This window comes from Castor canadensis, chromosome 11, assembly GCF_047511655.1.
Source record: "Castor canadensis chromosome 11, mCasCan1.hap1v2, whole genome shotgun sequence".
NCBI classification, from domain to species: Eukaryota; Metazoa; Chordata; class Mammalia; order Rodentia; family Castoridae; genus Castor; species Castor canadensis.
This window is the reverse complement of record NC_133396.1, coordinates 84139027-84155985: the sequence shown is the minus strand read 5'-3', so window position 1 is coordinate 84155985 and position 16959 is coordinate 84139027. Positions and strand designations below refer to the sequence as shown.

The following is a 16959-nucleotide window of genomic DNA, read 5'->3' as shown; positions in this document are numbered from 1 at the left end:
TGCTACTGTGCCCAGCGGTGGTACCTTTGTGTGTATGGGTGTGTGACGCTGGAGACTGAACCCAGGGCGTTGCATATGCTAGGAAAGCACTCTACCACTGAGCTACATCCTTAGACCTTGTTTTTTTGGGGATAGGCTCTTGCTTCATGGCTCAGCCTGGAACGTGCAATTTTCCTGCCTTAGCCTCTCTCTCAATTGCTGGAATTACAGCTGTACAGTCACACCTAGCTCTTTTTTGGGAAGGGAGGTGGATTTCCTTTTTCAGCATCATATAAAAGAGAAGTTCTAAAGAATTAAGGTTATCTATAAGGAAAAGAAGTGACATATCCAGGAAAATGTCCCAACCTTACCCCAGACATCTGATTTAATTGAAAAGGTATTGTAGGCAAGACTCTCTGGTGCTGTCCACTTAATTGGAAATTTGGCTCCAGCATGTGCAGTATAGGTGTCTCCAGTCATCAGTCTACTTAAGCCAAAGTCAGCCACTTTTACCACATGGTTTTCTCCCACTAGGCAGTTACGTGCTGCAAGATCTCTGTGGGAAAGAGAACCCAAATGTGATTCTATTCAGATAGTGAGAAAAACGACCACAAAAGGCTCTATTCTTGGTTCTTTGTGCTATAAGCAGACTTAAGAAAAAAAAGTGCAACTGACAAATGTAGTAGTATTTGATGATAATCACTAACATGATAAAAGGCCACTAATTTATATTTTTTGCAGAATACTCATCAAGAGGCAGTCACATAATGCTAGAATACAGAGAGCTTTAGAGGTGAGAAATAGATGCTTTTCTACAAGACTTTAAATATTTTACTAAGATAGAACGCTATTTTTAAAATTCAGCCACTAGATGGAGCAAAAGGATCTTAGATATAGTGCTGTGCAAACTAGTGATAGCTTTCTGTTTTGATAGTAAAAGGCCTCTAATACTTTGAACAGAGCACAACAGGCTTACAAGTTGGAAAAGGCATTAAAATGGGTCCTGTGAAAGAGAACGACTTTCTTTAATCATCTGAAAATTTCTGAGAAAGTTTTTTTCCCTTTATCTTCATGTCAAGCAAGATGGCTTCATGGTTGGTCATGGGAAATGATTAGGTTTTACACACCTGTGGATGAAATTCTTCTTCTCTAAATACTCCATTGCAGAAGAGATCTGAGTGGCCATGTAAAGCAATACAACTGCAGTCACCTCTTCTCGGTTGCATTCTCGGAGGTAATCAAGCAGATTCCCATATGGCATGTATTCAGTCACAATGTAAAACGGTGGCTCCAAAGTACACACGCCTGGCATGAAGGATAAAGCTTGTTTTATTAATATAAATACAAGCATCCAAACCACTGTGGCCAAGAAAAATCTGACAATTTTTATGTCTATCTCGGCAGGAATCCTCTCCATTTTTACCACGTTTTCTGAAATTAATATAGGAAACATTAAGAAGTTGGTTGACAAGAGAATGAATCTTTGCTTTCATTACATTGTTCTACAGAAATTCATATGCCTTTAAGTATTTTCCTATTTAAGCAAAAAGCAGAGTTACTGAATTAATTTCATATGGTGTTAAAAAACCTAAACTTCTGTACATTCCACAATTCCCCTCCTCAACTGCAAGCTAACAATGCTCACCTAAAAGTAACTTATGCAAATGTTGAAGATTATGCAAGCTCTGCCTGTACTAATGCTTTGAAAAAAGAATTGTTTCATACTCAAGGATTTCATGGATATATGGCAGATTCCTTATTTTAAAAAGAAACAAGAAACCATTTCATTTTGCATAGTTTGACTCAATTTGAATATCCAAAGAAACTTGCCCAATTTTAAAAAGGGAAAAAGGTTTAGTCAAAAATTTCTTTGCAACTTGAACAGGTGAGAGGCCAACATTGCCAACTTGGGTAAGCTGATGAGTATGGTCACTCATGAACTTTGAATGTGGGGCAAACACAGCTGGACAGTTTTATTTGTGTGTGTTTGTGGTATTGGGGCTTGAACTCAGGGCCTACACCTCAAGCCCCTCTACCAGCCCTTTTTTGTGATGGTTGTTTTTGATAGGGTCTCATGAACTATTTGCTGGCTTCAAACTGCAATCTTCCTGATCTCTGTCTCCTGAGTAGCTAGGATTACAGGCATGAGCCACTGGTGCATGACTGGGCAATTTTATGTATTGAAATCAACCCAGGCCACTGTCTTTTGCTTTACATTAAAATGGTAACTTCTTTTTTTTTTTGTGGTGCTGGGGGATGGTTAACCTAAGGCCTATGCTTGCTAACAAAGTGCTTTATCTACCACTGAGCTACACCCCAACCCATGATAATGATTTATTGAATAGATTCACACCCAGAGTTTCCACCACAGTGATTCAAAAAAGGGATCTGAAGATAACAAGGGGCTCGGGGCTTCCTTACCTAAGAGTTGTACCAGATTAGGATGCTTGATTTCTTTCATCACTGCTGCTTCTTTTAAGAACTCCTCCACCTCCATGGTATCTTCCTGGAGAAAAAAAAAAAAAAAGGGAAAGGTTAGAAAGCGGGGGCGGGGGGGGGGGAGAGGAGGCAGTCAAACTTCCACTTTAATCACTGAGTCTACTCACAATCCTACTTCACCTTGAAAGGTAAAAGGAAGTAGCTTTTGAATATTTTAACATAATCACTTTAAGAAATTTTATTACAACTTAATTAACATTCTACAAATAATATTCTTGAATTTATCCAATATTACAAAATGGAGTAAAACTTAGCAAAGTGAGAAAAATTCAACAATCATGTCTTATAATCAACCAAAACACAGGCAACTTTGGATAATTGTTTTCTGACAGGTTAGTTCTCTAGTGTCTAGGTAACACCATGAGTGAAGGGACAGAGCAGTTGGCTGTTTATGTTTTTATCTTCCTGACTGGACCATACACTTCTTAAGGAGCAATGCATGTATGCAAGCCTCACATTTTGTCTCACACACAGAATATACTTAATCAGAACTAATATTCACATCATAGCTGAGGAATAGTCAGGATAAGTGACATACCAGAGTCACAGAAACTCTGAGACAATCTTCAGAGAACTGAATGAGTGACAACTCTGTAATTTAATACTAGAATGCTTTAAGAAGAAATAGAATAGTATCAGGAAATAGACTTCTGTGAATTTAAGAAGAGTGATCTAGACAGGCGTGGGGATGCATGCCTTTAATCCCAGCACTCAGGAGGCTATAGCAGGAGGATCAGGAGTTCAAGGTTAGCCTGGGCTTTTAGTGAGACCCTGTCTTAAAAAAGAAGAGGAGGAGGAGAAGATGAGGAGATCTAATTCCATGGATATAGGAACAAGAGGCAGAGAGAACAGAGTAAGGGGCCTCAGGATTCTTAGATGATGCGTGAAGAATTCTATCCAGAATAAGTTGTCATCACAAAGCAAAGCAATCAACAAAATTTGCTTCTAAACTCTACATCAACACCCTCCAGAGACAAACCTTTCCCACATGTGGGCTTAGCTGCACTGCGGTGAATAATCTTCCTCTGCAGTGCCAGCAATGGCACTAGGGTTAATCACCACAATTTGCTGAAATGTTTGGCACCAGTGGGTGGACAGTGTTCCAAAGTTAAAGAAGGGCACAGTGATATTTCTAAGTGAGTCAGCACACATACAAAAAGATGCCTGAAAACTGTAATTCTCAGAAACCCACCTTCAACGTTTTCACGGCAACTGTAAGGCTGTATTTCTTCCAGACACCAACGTAAACCTCTCCATACTGACCACCCCCTAGTTTGTGCTTCATAGTAATATCTGTTCGTTCCATTTCCCATTTGTCATGGATGGGGGACACACCATAGACTGTTGGTTTATTACACTTGGGCGCGGGGTAGTGTAATGTTGTCACCAAACCATCAGCCACTGTGGAATGATGGTGAACAAGCTCTGCCAAGGTGCTAAAGCGGCTCTCAGCAGTCACATATACCTGGTGAGACAGGAGAAAAGCTGAACAACTTGAAATGAGATCAGGAATTGTTTTTCACAGACCTGGAGATATGAAGATAGGATATTATCTTAATTAGGTAAACAGAAAGTTAAATAATCATGGCAAGGAGAAACACAGAATTGCACTTTAATCTTATTTAAATCTACCTTCCTATTCTTCCTCTAAGTTTTTCCTTGGGGGAAACTTCTAACACACCTCTATGGGCCATTGAGCTCACTGGCCTTCATACAATTTCTAAGGAACAGATTAGAAAACCCCAAGGCGGGAGTGGTGGCACACTAGGGAAGGTGAGACAGGATGATTTGGAGTCTAAGGTCAGCCAGGCTATAAAGTGAGACCCTGCCTCAAAAACAAAAAAACAAACAAAAAACCCAAAATATTACAGAATACTACAAAATATTATAGAATCCAAATATATGAGACAGGTAAAAAGAGAGATGTTCTGATTGAAGTGGGCAAGCAGGGGCTGGCCTCCTGTAAAAGTTAATTATCAACTCAGAATCTTTCATAAAAAAAATGACAACCACTGATTTAGATTTTTGGAAGGTTAGAAGGGTATTATAATTTTTATTTAATCATCCCATAATTAGTTATCTTATACTTTTTATTTAATTATAATGTGCTTTTCAGCCAGATGCTGGTGGATCACTTCTGTAATCCTAGCTACTTGGGAGAGTGGGATAGAGATTTGACGCCAGTCCAGGTAGGGAGTTTGTGAGACCCCATCTCAACTAACAGCTGAGCACAGTGGTGTTTGCCTGTCATCCTCTCAGGAGGATGAGATTGGAAGGACTGCAGTTATAGGTCAGCTCAGGTGGGAACCCCCATCTCAATAACAACAAAAAAGCTGGACATGGTGGTGCATGCTTGTCATCCCAGCTACTATAGGACGCAAAGCGTAAAAGAGGAAGACCATGGTCCAGGCCTGGCCAAAAAGTGGTACCTTATATTTAAAATAACCAGACCAAAAAGGGATAGGAGTAGCTCAAGTGGTAAAGCACCTGCCTAGCAAGCGCCAAAGCCTGAGCTCAAACCTCAGTACTGCCCTCCCCCCTCAAATTACAAATGTATTTTTGAATGTCTAGATCATTAAAAATAAGAGCCACAATTAGATATCAAAGAATTATTAACAAAATAGTCATTAATTTGTTATAAGCAGTAAGAAATATACAATAATACAGCTATCTTTACCCCAAGGGAAGTCAGCTAGCTAGCCAGTTCATTAGCTTGTGTGTTTGCTCTCCCCCTCCCTTCTTCTCTCTCCCCTCTATTTATGCATGCATGACTTGAATTCATTATCTTCTTATACAAATGTATACAATATATACAATAAATAATGTCTCCCATGTAAACATCACCCACACCAAGAATTTTAATACCACTAGCACCCCAGAAACCTCCCTAGCAAAGGTAATGACTTATGCTAACTTCTAACACTTGTATATAGTTCTGCCTCAACTATATACAAATGAAATCACACAGTATGTATTGTCTGGTGTCTGCTTTCTTTCACTAGGCTTTTTATTGCTACAATCTAATTTACCTATCACAAACTTACCACTCTAAGGTATAAAGTTCAGTAGTTTTTATATATTTATACAGTTGTCCAGTCATCACCAATATCTCACACTAACATATTTTTATCATCCCCAAAAAAAACCGTTAGAAATCATTCCCATTTTCCGCCCCATCCCAGCCCTCTAGCAACCACTAATGAACATCCTTCAATCAACTTTATGTGTATGAGACTCATCTGTAGCAGAGGCTAGCAAACTTCTCTGGAAAGGGCTAGAAAACAGGTATTTTAGGCTTGTGGCCATAGATCTCTGTAGCAACTACTCAGGTCTGTCTAGTTACAGTTTACGTATTACACATAAACAAATGAATGTGACTGTATTCCAACACAAATGCATTTATTAAAGCAGGCCATAGGTTTTCCTATGATGCTGTATGTAGGACTCAATTCATTTCTGTTGTAAGATATTCCATCTTATGAATATACCATAATTTATTAATCCATTCTACTGTTGTTAGATAGTTGAGTGCTTCCAGTTTTTGACTACTGCAAATAATGTTGCTATGAACATTCCTATACATGTCTTTGGGCACACATATGTACTCATTTCTGTTGGGTGTATGTTATGTTCTAGATATGAAAGTGTCCCCTACAATGCTCATGGGTTGAAGGGCTGGTCTCAGCTGGAGGATCTAATCATTGAGATATGATTAGATCATGAGGGCTCTGACCTACTCAGTGGATCCCACTGATGGATTCATAACCTGACGGCCTTCCCTAAAGGGTATGCACTGTCCCCAGATCCTTCCTCTGTCTCTCTCTGCTTCCTAGCAGCTTTGTTCCCCTCCATGTTCCCTGCCAATGATGTTCCGCCTCAGTACAGCCTAAAAGTAATAGAGCCAGCTGTCTGTGGCCTAAAACCTCTGAAACAATGAGCCAAAATAAATCCTTCTTCCTTGAAATTGTTTCTCTGTGGTATTTGTCACAGGAAAAAAAGAAAAAGCACAAACATAATAACTGGTGTGTTTCTTATGAATTATCTGGTTCTATTTGTTTGGGCCCCAAAACAATGTACTATATATGGCAGAGCAAAAAGAGAAAGAGAACTAGTAATTTACTTACTTCCTACTTTGTACCAACTTTTTATTTTTTTTTTTTTGCAGTATTGGGACTTGAACTCAGAGCTTCATACTAGGTAGGCAGGTGTACTACTGCTTCAGCCATTCCCCCAGCCAAACTATTATGTTTTATAAAAATTGTTTTACTTAAATCTTACAATAATTCTATAAAATGGAAGTTGATAATAGGGAAAATGAGGCTTATGTAAGGTCAGAGAGTAATAAATTGTATAGTTACAAAGCAAACCTGTCTGCTTGCTCTACAGCCAATGCTCTCTCCCTACTACGCATATCATATGTTGGGGAAGAATGAAAAAATTTACTGTTCAACAGAAGAACTCCCATAAACTCAGGTTCTGTAATTTATAAAATATAACAGTTCCATTCTTACACATCTGTTCTAACATGGCTGGTCTTCCCGACATGCGAACTGCTAAGTGACTGAATGATGTACTTATATTAACATATAGTAATGACGGAAACAAGTTTCAGAAGTCTAAATTCTTACTCTGTGGACTTTCTAGTACAGATTATTTTTGTTTTAAAAGATATAGAATTATCTTATAAATTCTGTTCAATGTATTGGGTGTGTATTTTTGTGCACTGAAAATTAGAACACCTAATATATATATAGCAGTTCCCTTCATTCTTCACCTTCAAATCTAACTTATCCTTAAACTATTAATATATTATTTTAACTGATATATATTGTCAATTAAATATATCAATTAACATATTATCATTTTAACTGATAATATATTAATGCATCAGTTTGCACTGATGAATTAGTTTGAAAAGAGCAAGCTCTCTCTCTCTGACACGACAAATAGTCCAAACTGTGTCACAAAGTTAGAAAATATCTTATTTCATAAAAACTATTTTCTACTTAGGCACTCTGAGTACTGTTTTTATAGTGTAGCCAGTCCACACCTGGAGGTCGTTACTGGCCAGTCTTACCTTGCCATCTGTGGTGGTATTGATCCTGTAGTGATACACACGCCCCTCGTACCTGAGGGAGATGGATAGCTGCCCAGGGCTGCTCTCACTTTCTCGAACCAGGAAACTGCCGTTGATTAGGCTGCTGAGTAGGTACTCTGCTGCACTGCGTGACACGGGTCCATGGTACCAGGAATGTTTTTCTAAGCTGTTCACTGGGGTGATGTAGTTACTTGGCACCCAGCCCTGTCCATTCTTAGAACGAACTTCACTCCACTCGCCATTTTGGTTGTAACCAAGGACTCGCAGCTTTTCACCTAGCCATCAGGTTATCACAGAATGAAGAATGTTAAAAGACGACTTCAAACTGAAGCAGTATATTGTCAAACTTTGAACTCAATGAAAAGTGAGCCAAGACCTTTGTCAAACTTAAATTTTTTTTATTATACTTTGAATTAGTATACATTATTAATACGTGGGGTTTCATTGTGCTAATTTCACACATATGCATAGTGTACTTTGAACAAGTTCACCCCCTCCATTATATTCCCACTCTCCTTGCCTTTTTATACAGTTTTATACCAACCCCTGCCCTTTTATATAATGTTTTGGTAAGTTTCATTATGCTGTCTTCAAACATATATATGTAGTGTATTTTGGTTCTTTCCCCCTTCAGCCTCCTTTCCTTTCCATCCCCCTCCAACAATGATCCCCCTTCAGACCACCTCCTTTCACATTCATAACCCCATCATCACCATCACCACCAGCATCATCATCATCATTTTAGGTCTAGGTTCTACAAATGAGAGAAAACATGCAATATTTGGCTGAGCTTAGCTTATCTCACTCAACATGATGATATCCAGTTCCACCTATTTTCTGAGAAATGATGTAATTCCATTTTCTTTATGGCTGAGTAATATTCTGTGCAGTTTTTTTTTAAAAAACAAGAACAAAGTTGTTTGCTTACCATGTCCTCATCTCTTCAGTTTGTAGCATAAACCACAGGAGCATAGTAAAAAATGGTTTTTCTGTCATTTACTACTATAGGTTTAATTTTCCTTTCTTTCTTTTTATTTTCTGAGACAGGGACTTGCTATGTAGCCTTAGCTGATCTGGAACTTGCTATGTAACCCAGGCTTGTCGACCTCACAGCTTTCCTGCCTTAGTCTCCCAAGTGCTGGCTACTACAGATCTTTAAAGGATTTTATACCACCTAAAAATTGTCCTCAAGAAGCTGTTATGATGCCATACAAAGACAGAAACGTGGCTGTAAGAGCACTTGCCTACCAAGCATGAGGACAAGTTCAAACCCCAGTATTAGAAGGAAAAAAGGAAGGAGGGAGAGAGGGAGGGAGGAAGGAAGGGTAAGTAGGTTACTAAATCACTAGAAAATGACAGTGCTCAAACTTCAAAAGAAAACAGCCTATAAACAGGGCTGAGAGTGTGGCTCAAGTCCTGGAGCACTTGCTTAGCAATCAAAGTCCTAAATTCAACCCAATACAGAAAAAAAAAAAAGATTAAAAAACATATATGGTTCACTGTTAATGATAATCAAAGATTAGGGACAATACATGTGAAACAGAGTGACTTTTAACTTTGACTTGGCAAAAAGCCATCAATGTAAGCAAACAAATGAGTAAAAAAAGACCAAAGAGTCTTCAGCAAGCAAACTGTTTAGAGGAGCAGGAAGTGGGCAGCAAGGACTCCCAAGCACACGTTTCCAGGACTCAAGGTTTAAAAGCTTTAGTTTCCCAACTTCCCTCCTATTCCCCAGAATGAATGAATCACTCTTGTCCATTCCTCTAAAATTAGTGTGGAAACGGAAGCTGACTCTGAAGTTCAAACCCGTAATCCTATTCAGTCTGTCTTTGCCATCAACATCAGTGTCCCTGATTTCTCTAGTATTCAAGTTTAGACTTCAATATACATTTTGTCCCTTTTCTTCTTTGGCAAAACAGGGAAGGTGAAAGAGGTATCATTAGTAAACGTAAACGCTAGTCTAAAGAATCCTTGTAGTACCTTAGGCTCCTATCTTTAAGAGACACAGTCTTCCTATAGAGTTCACATCTACTTCCTTAGTGCCAGAGAGCAGAAAAAACAAACCAACCAAAAGTACAAGCCCAGAACTTACTGGACAAAGGCTACTGAGGAAAAACTAAAACATAATTATTCTGACAGCCATCAATCTTTTTCTAGTGGCCTACAGAAATGTTTACCATAGAACAGCTTTCTATTAACCCTACTATCTCAAGACCCCTGAATATGGGAAAGCACACACAGATGCACTTCCACACATAGTGTATGTAATATATACTGTACGCAGAGTACACAATAGATAGGAGTGTCTGGTGTGGTGGTGGATATGCACAAGTGTGCAGATATATACTAGCACACTGTATGTACAGAAAACAGAATCTCGTTGGAAAAAAACTTTGTTGCTCTGTAGGTTTTCTTCATTAAGCCACAAGAACTAGAAGTAAAGACTAAGCTGCATAAGTGTGCTTTTATTTTTTCTTCCTTAAACAGAACTGGTAACTATGGGCCATCAGAACTGGGATAGAGTGCAACACCCTAGGTCTTTGCTTGTTTTCTTCTTTTTTGGCAGTGAGGAGACTTTTCTACTCTGGAAGTTTTGGGGTTTTTATTTTTCCGGATGTGGGGGGAGGTACTAAGGTTTGGTCACAGGGCCTCACAATTGCTGGTAAGTGCTCTACCACTTGAACCACTCCACCAGCCCTCTATACTAGAAGTTCTGACTACTATGGAAATTGATATGGAAATGACTAGCAGAAAACATTGATCTACCACTTGATCCAGCAATACCACTCTTGGGGATATACCCAAAAGACTGTGTCACAGGTTACTCCAGAGGCCCTGGCACACCCATGTTTATTGTAGCACTATTCACAATAGCCAAGTTATGGAAACAGCCAAGATGCCCCACTACTGACGAATGGATAAAGAAAATGTGGTATCTATACACAATGGAATTTTATGCAGCCATGAAGAAGAATGAAATATTATCATTTGCTGGTAAATGGATGGAACTGGAGAACAACATTCTGAGTGAGGTAAGCCTGGCCCAAAAGACCAAAAATCGTATGTTCTCCCTCATATGTGGACATTAGATCAAGGGCAAACACAACAAGGTGACTGAACTTTGATCACAAGATAAAAGCGAGAGCATACAAGGGAGATATGAGGATAGGTAAGACACCTAAAAAATTAGTTAGCATTTGTTGCCCTCAACGCAGAGAAACTAAAGCAGATACCTTAAAAGCAACTGAGACCAACAGGAGAAGGGGACCAGGAACTAGACAAAAGGTTAGATCAAGAAGAATTAACCTAGAAGGTAACACACATGCACAGGAAATCAATGTGAGTCAACTCCCTGTATAGCTATCCTTATCTCAACTAGCAAAAACCCTTGTTCCTTCCTATTATTGCTTACACTCTGTCTTCAACAAAATTAGAGATAAGGGCAAAATAGTTTCTGCTGGGTATTGAGGGGGTGGGGGGGAGTAGGAGGGGGCGGAGTGGGTGGTAAGGGAGGGGGTGGGGGCAGGGGGGAGAAATGACCCAAGCATTGTATGCACATACGAATAATTAAAAAAAAAAAAAGAAATGACTAGCAGAGATGAAAATATTTAATAGGTGCTTTCTTCAATAGAGGAATCCTAGAAAAAACTTTCTTCTGGTTATTGTGTTTTGTTTTGTTTTTTTTGGCAGTACTAGGGTTTAAACTCAGAGTCCTGTGCTTGCTAGGCAAGTGCTCTGCCATTTGAGCCACACCTCCAGCCCTCTTTGCTTTTAGGTTATGTTTTAGATAGGGTCTCATATTCTCGCTTGTAACTGGCCTAGACTACAGTCCACCAACCTATAGTCTCCCATGGAGCTGGCACCACAGCACATGCCACTGTGCCCAGCTGATTGGTTGAGATGGGTCTCGCTAACTTTTTGTCTAGGCTGGCCATGATCCTCCTGATCTTTGCCTCCTAGGCAGCGAGGATTATAGGCAATGCACCACCATGTCTGGCTGATATGGGGTTTTGAAGGCTGGCATCAAATTCCTGGGCTCCTGCCTCAGCCTTCCAGTGGCTGGGACTATAGACATAGTCCTGCAAAACTTTTCTTTTTTAATTCAAGCAAAACATCATCTTCAAAGAAGGAATTAAAAATTTTTCTTTGTAAAATATATTTCATATTTTAAAATAATAAAATAGCTTTATCATGGCGTCATCTTATATTAATAAGAACCTAATATAAAAGCCTGGAATTTCAGGGTTTTTTAAGAGAAACCACTGTCGGTCATGATGATAAAGGGAATTCCAGTCCTTGAGCAATACACTAGTATTAGTGCTTTTACAAGTGCTAACTGAAAAATTTAATAGACTACCGGTGTTTCCTTGGTGACTGAGCTGTCTTAGAAAATACTGAGAACAAAATTATATCTAGGAAAGAATGCTCTGAGTCATTGTTTTGTAAATTATTCTACTGAAGTATCAGTAAAGGTAAAGTAAAGTGCACTGTTGTCCAAGGAGACTGTCACATGGCAGAACATTTCTTTGAAGTTCTTTGTTGTACCCTCTAACTTTATGTAAAATTTTCCTTCAACTGCATAAACACCCTCCTCCTCCACATGCACCTATCATCACCATTCTGCCCCCAATATTACCCAAAATCTTTAAGTAAGGATGACACTAGGAGATAATGCACTTTTACTTTTCCGATGTCTTTGAAAACTCCTGGCACATGCAAATGTGCAGTCGTACCCACTCTGGAGCATATCTATACCTCAGTCTGAGAAACTAACTTTTAAGACTTCCTGCTATTCGATGTTAAAAATTGAGTATAGTGGCTAGGGATGCAGCTCAACAGTAGAGCTTTTGCCTAGCATGTGAGGCTCCAGGTTTGATTCCCAGCAGCACACACAAAAACACACACAAAAATGATGCATATAAAAATTTTATATAAGACTAACACTTCTCCAGTGGAAAAGGCCTGTCTTCTTGATTTGGTACAAGCACTCCCATTTAATACCTCATTCTGAACCTTACAGACAAAAGGCACCTGTTTGGCAATAATTTAAGTTATAATTTCATAGTTAAAAATTATCCTGAAATACACTTTTTTCCCTGTGGAAGGCTTTGCAGATTTAAAAGGTAAGACTAGTCATCTAATTCATGTGCACGCTGAGAATGTCCTCATCCTTTTATTCTTCAACAGATTTTCACTATTTTAATCCTTGTTCAAAAAATAAATTAAAAGATGATTCTACCTGGTAATGTTCTTAGTGGTCCCTTTTATGAAAGTTTGCCCCTGAAGCCAGGCACAGTGGCTCACACCTGTAATCCTAGCTACTTGGGAGGTGGAGACCAGGAGGATCAAGGTTCAAAACCAGCATGGGCAAGACCCCATCCCAACTGATAAAAAAAAAAAGAAAAAGCTGGGTATGGTGGTGTGCACCTGCCATCCCCGTCAAGTGAGAAGGAGGATTATTGTGGTCCAGCCCAGCTGGACATAATAAATGTGAGCCCCTATTTAAAAGTAACTAAAGCCAAAAGGGCTGGGGGTGTGGCACAAGGGTAGACCAAATGCCTAGTAAGCATAAGGCCCTGAGTTCAAACCCAGTAATGTCAATTTTTTTTCCTCACTGAAATAACTACTACTCTCTTGAGAATATTACTACAATACAAATTCTTCCTAGTATTCCTTTTACTAACCCATTAAAACACAATGGGGTAGATATTTAAGTTGTCAAAAGGTAGTACACAACAAAGTAAGAACCTTGTGTCAGAATGTAAACTCTGGACTACTGTCTTTATGCAGGTAGTCTTGCTCCAAAAATGAAAATATTGGCTACACGAAACAGTAATGTGCTTAATGATATAGTTAGTTTACATTTTGGGTTCAAATTTTTAATCTCACTGTGGACTGTTAACAGTTCTCAGAGAGGCAGTCAACTTATACACAACCCTTCTGAGTAGTATGGAGTCTGGTGGTATAAGTCATTTTTTGTCACAATTCAATTAAAATAGCATGTTAAGTCTTACCTTTGTGGTAGACAAATACTAGCATATTTCATACAGTACAATATGGACATTTTTTAAAGTGCTTTCATTTATTTTATCCTACATTTTAGGGCAGTATCTCATCCACAGATGAAAAGAGAATGAACCAAAAGTACCTGGGCATAGGCCATTCATTTCTTAATTACTAATGCAAACTGGAAAGTGAGAGGACGCTACATAGAAGCCTCACCTTTAGTGATGCTGAGAGTGTTATCACCACTTGCTACAAAATCATAAAGTGCAACGAAGAGATTAGGGTCACTCTCAGTGGCTCCAAGCAAGTTTTCCTTGGAGCTCCATCTGATAGCTTCATTCAGTGCCTGGGATTCAACATCACAACCATAGGGGCGGTGCAAAGCTTCTGAAAGACACAAAAAGGAAAAGCCATTCACAATGAGTCTAACAGCCGAAAATTCATTTGAGTTCAGCATATACACAGTATTTCAGCTACAGGCTTACACTGACAACTCCAGAACTGTAGAGTTTACTGAGTCATAAAGAATCAGTGAATATGTACTGTATCAGCTAAACCTGAGGCAGTAATTTACTTGCTGAAGATATAACAAGGTAGTCAGAGAAAAGACCACAAAACGAGAGTTTAGCTCTGATTTACATGCACTCACCAAAATCAAGCCTAAATGAGTAGCAAAGGCACAATTTTCTCAAAGTAAAAAACAGAATTAAGAACTGGCTACTAGCGTTGTAAAACATAGGCTATTTCATTGTGGTAATGACTTTGAATTAAAAATGGTAATGTTTAGTAAGTCCTCATAAACTACTTCCCTTACTCTCTCTATATAAAACATTATAGAAAAAAGTTTTTCATAAATATATAAGTATTGTATAAATCCAGACCCTTTATTTACATATAAAAATTAATATAAATAGTGCTTCTAGCAAAACTAAAATTATCTGCTAAACAAAAGAAGCCATTTTTGGGTTTAATACAAAATATTCTTGACATTCCAAAGAACTTTTTTACATCATAACTTATAACTGTTCATTTTTAAAATAACTTTCTTTTCCTAAGCAGATTTTTGAAAAATAGCAATAATTTAATCAAAAGTTCTAGAAAATACCACCATTGAGTATTTGAGTTTCTATCATAGCTGAAGTCTTATAATACCTGTTTCTTCCTCAAGGCTTTACAGTTCCTAAACCTATTTACACTATAAATAGTGACCCTTGTGCCACCTTACTTAAAGATACACAAAAAATACACTGCTGTTCCAGTAGTGGTTTTCTTCTGCCAAGGCAAACTATCCACCTATGTCTCTCTCTACGCATTTTTAATTTAAAATTGGTTTTTATCATATTTAAAAGGAAAAAAAAACCCTTGAATCTGTGGTTTGGTTTTGTTTCAGCCCATTCCTTTTTCTCCATCTTTACGTGCAGTGCTGTGGTTCAGATTCCCAGCAGCTCTCACCTGGACTACCGCCTCCAGTCTTGTCTCCCTCAAATCCATCCTCCACACAGCTGGCAAAGTGATCTATGTAAGACAAAAATTTGATGATGTCACTTTTGTTAAGCCCATTATAGCTGGAATATGTTCCCATCCTACTTTTCTTTGGGCTGGCTGACTTCTCACTTTACAACACTCTATACAATCTATCATCTCCCTGGGAAACCTCACTGGCCTCCTCTCTGTGTGCTCAAAAGCATGATACTTCTGTTTCCCAAATTTCACAGTATATTCCTTAGAGATAAAAGTTGCTTTTTTCCCTCTCTCTCAAGGGTTCTTAATATGTGCTCAATAACTGTTAGCTACATGAATACCCAACTTATATAAAAATATAAGTGATAGGAAACAATGAGAAGTACCTTAGTCTTAAAATCACATTAACCATTTAAAAATTAGCTTCATAACTTTCTGTATGATATAGACAGAAACTCCTATTATAGGCTGAATCTGTAATTCTCCAGGAGTTTTAGAATTTATTTCACTTCATCACATTCCTTCCTTCTCTGAAAAGGAACACATGTTAAAATTCCAAAGTTAATTAAATTTTGTTTTGCATTAAGAATACAATGACGGGGCAGGTGTGGTGGTTCATGACTGTTATCCCTGCTACCTGGCAGGTGAAGATTGGGAGGATCACAGTTCAAGGCCAGCACAGGTAAATAGAGACCCCACCTCAACAAAGAAGCTGGGTATGGCAGTTCATACCTATAATCCTAGCTACACAGGAGGCTTAAGTAGGAGGATCACATTCTGAGGCAGGCCCTGGGCAAAAAGTGTGAGACCCAATATGAAAAATAATTAAAAGCAAAAAAGAACTGGGGAGTGTGGCTCAACTGGTAGACTGCCTGCTTAGGAAGCATGAGGCCCAAGTGCCACAGTAATGCCAAATATTTATATAAAACTTAAAGATTTGTGTTCCTATGCACAAAATTAATTTAAGCAGATACGCTGGTCTTTGTTTAAGCACAGAGTTATAAGGAATTACATGTACCAAGACATCCAACTTAGGATAACCAAATTAAGAGAACATTATAATTTAAGAAACATTCTTGAAATTGGTCACATGTACTGTATTTTTCTTTATTCTAATGAAAAGATTATCTATTCCGGCAGAATTTCTACTGTGCTACAAAATGCCAGTCCTTTATTGAAGTCAAAATAATTGCCCAAAACAAGAATACCAAAACCACTCACATTTGTCAGGGTCCGTACTGAACACCCTGTGATGCACACTGATAAATCTTTGTCAATGACACATTACCATGTTTTTAATTATTACTCTAATGATATTAAATAGTTTTAATTACATTTCATTGTTTTTAGATAGGACAAAATCCCCCTTATCTGAAATTGTACGAGGAAGAAAGCAATGTTAACTCAGAAGAACTTTTGTTCTGTCAATGACCAAAGTAGAGACACTGTAGTACTAAGGAGACACCGAAGCCAACTTAAACCTTCTGAGGACAAAAAATAACAAACACCATATGTTTACACCTTACTTTGTGAAGCCCAGTATGAAAAATGTACGATTTACAAAACTAATAATGTGAGACAAAATCTACTCTATGCTAGGTAGGCGTTGTATGGGGCTTCAGAACATAAAGCTAGAATTACTAACAACACTATTGGAACTTACTGTGCAACCTCTACCCCAAATCTGCTTTGCCCAGTGTTCCCCACCTCAGTTAATGCTATAATCCCATCTTTCAAGTACTGAGGCCAAAAACTTTATAAGTCACTTTTGCTCTTACATACCATATCCAAGCCACACAGAGCTTCTACTGTCACTGCCTTCCAAAATATACCCAAATCTACCCATCTCTCACCCTTTCCACTACCATCAACCTATTCAGCATAACCTCACCTACACTGTAAGGAGGCTACTGACC

At 38.5% G+C, this 16959-nt stretch overlaps 1 protein-coding gene across 4 annotated transcripts in view; it reads right to left on the bottom strand.

Annotated features, from left to right (window-relative positions):
- Positions 1-16959, bottom strand: part of Abl2 (ABL proto-oncogene 2, non-receptor tyrosine kinase) — a 102984-nt gene that overhangs the window by 11868 nt on the left and 74157 nt on the right. For all 4 annotated transcript variants that reach the window (XM_074047348.1, XM_020174754.2, XM_074047347.1 and 1 more), the window contains exons 2-8: positions 15035-15097; positions 13799-13969; positions 7556-7851; positions 3671-3943; positions 2401-2485; positions 1107-1284; positions 351-535 (exon numbers count right to left, since the gene is read on the bottom strand). In XM_074047348.1, the coding sequence (XP_073903449.1) occupies positions 351-535; positions 1107-1284; positions 2401-2485; positions 3671-3943; positions 7556-7851; positions 13799-13969; positions 15035-15097 (1251 nt within the window). The remainder of the gene's footprint in view (positions 1-350; positions 536-1106; positions 1285-2400; positions 2486-3670; positions 3944-7555; positions 7852-13798; positions 13970-15034; positions 15098-16959) is intronic.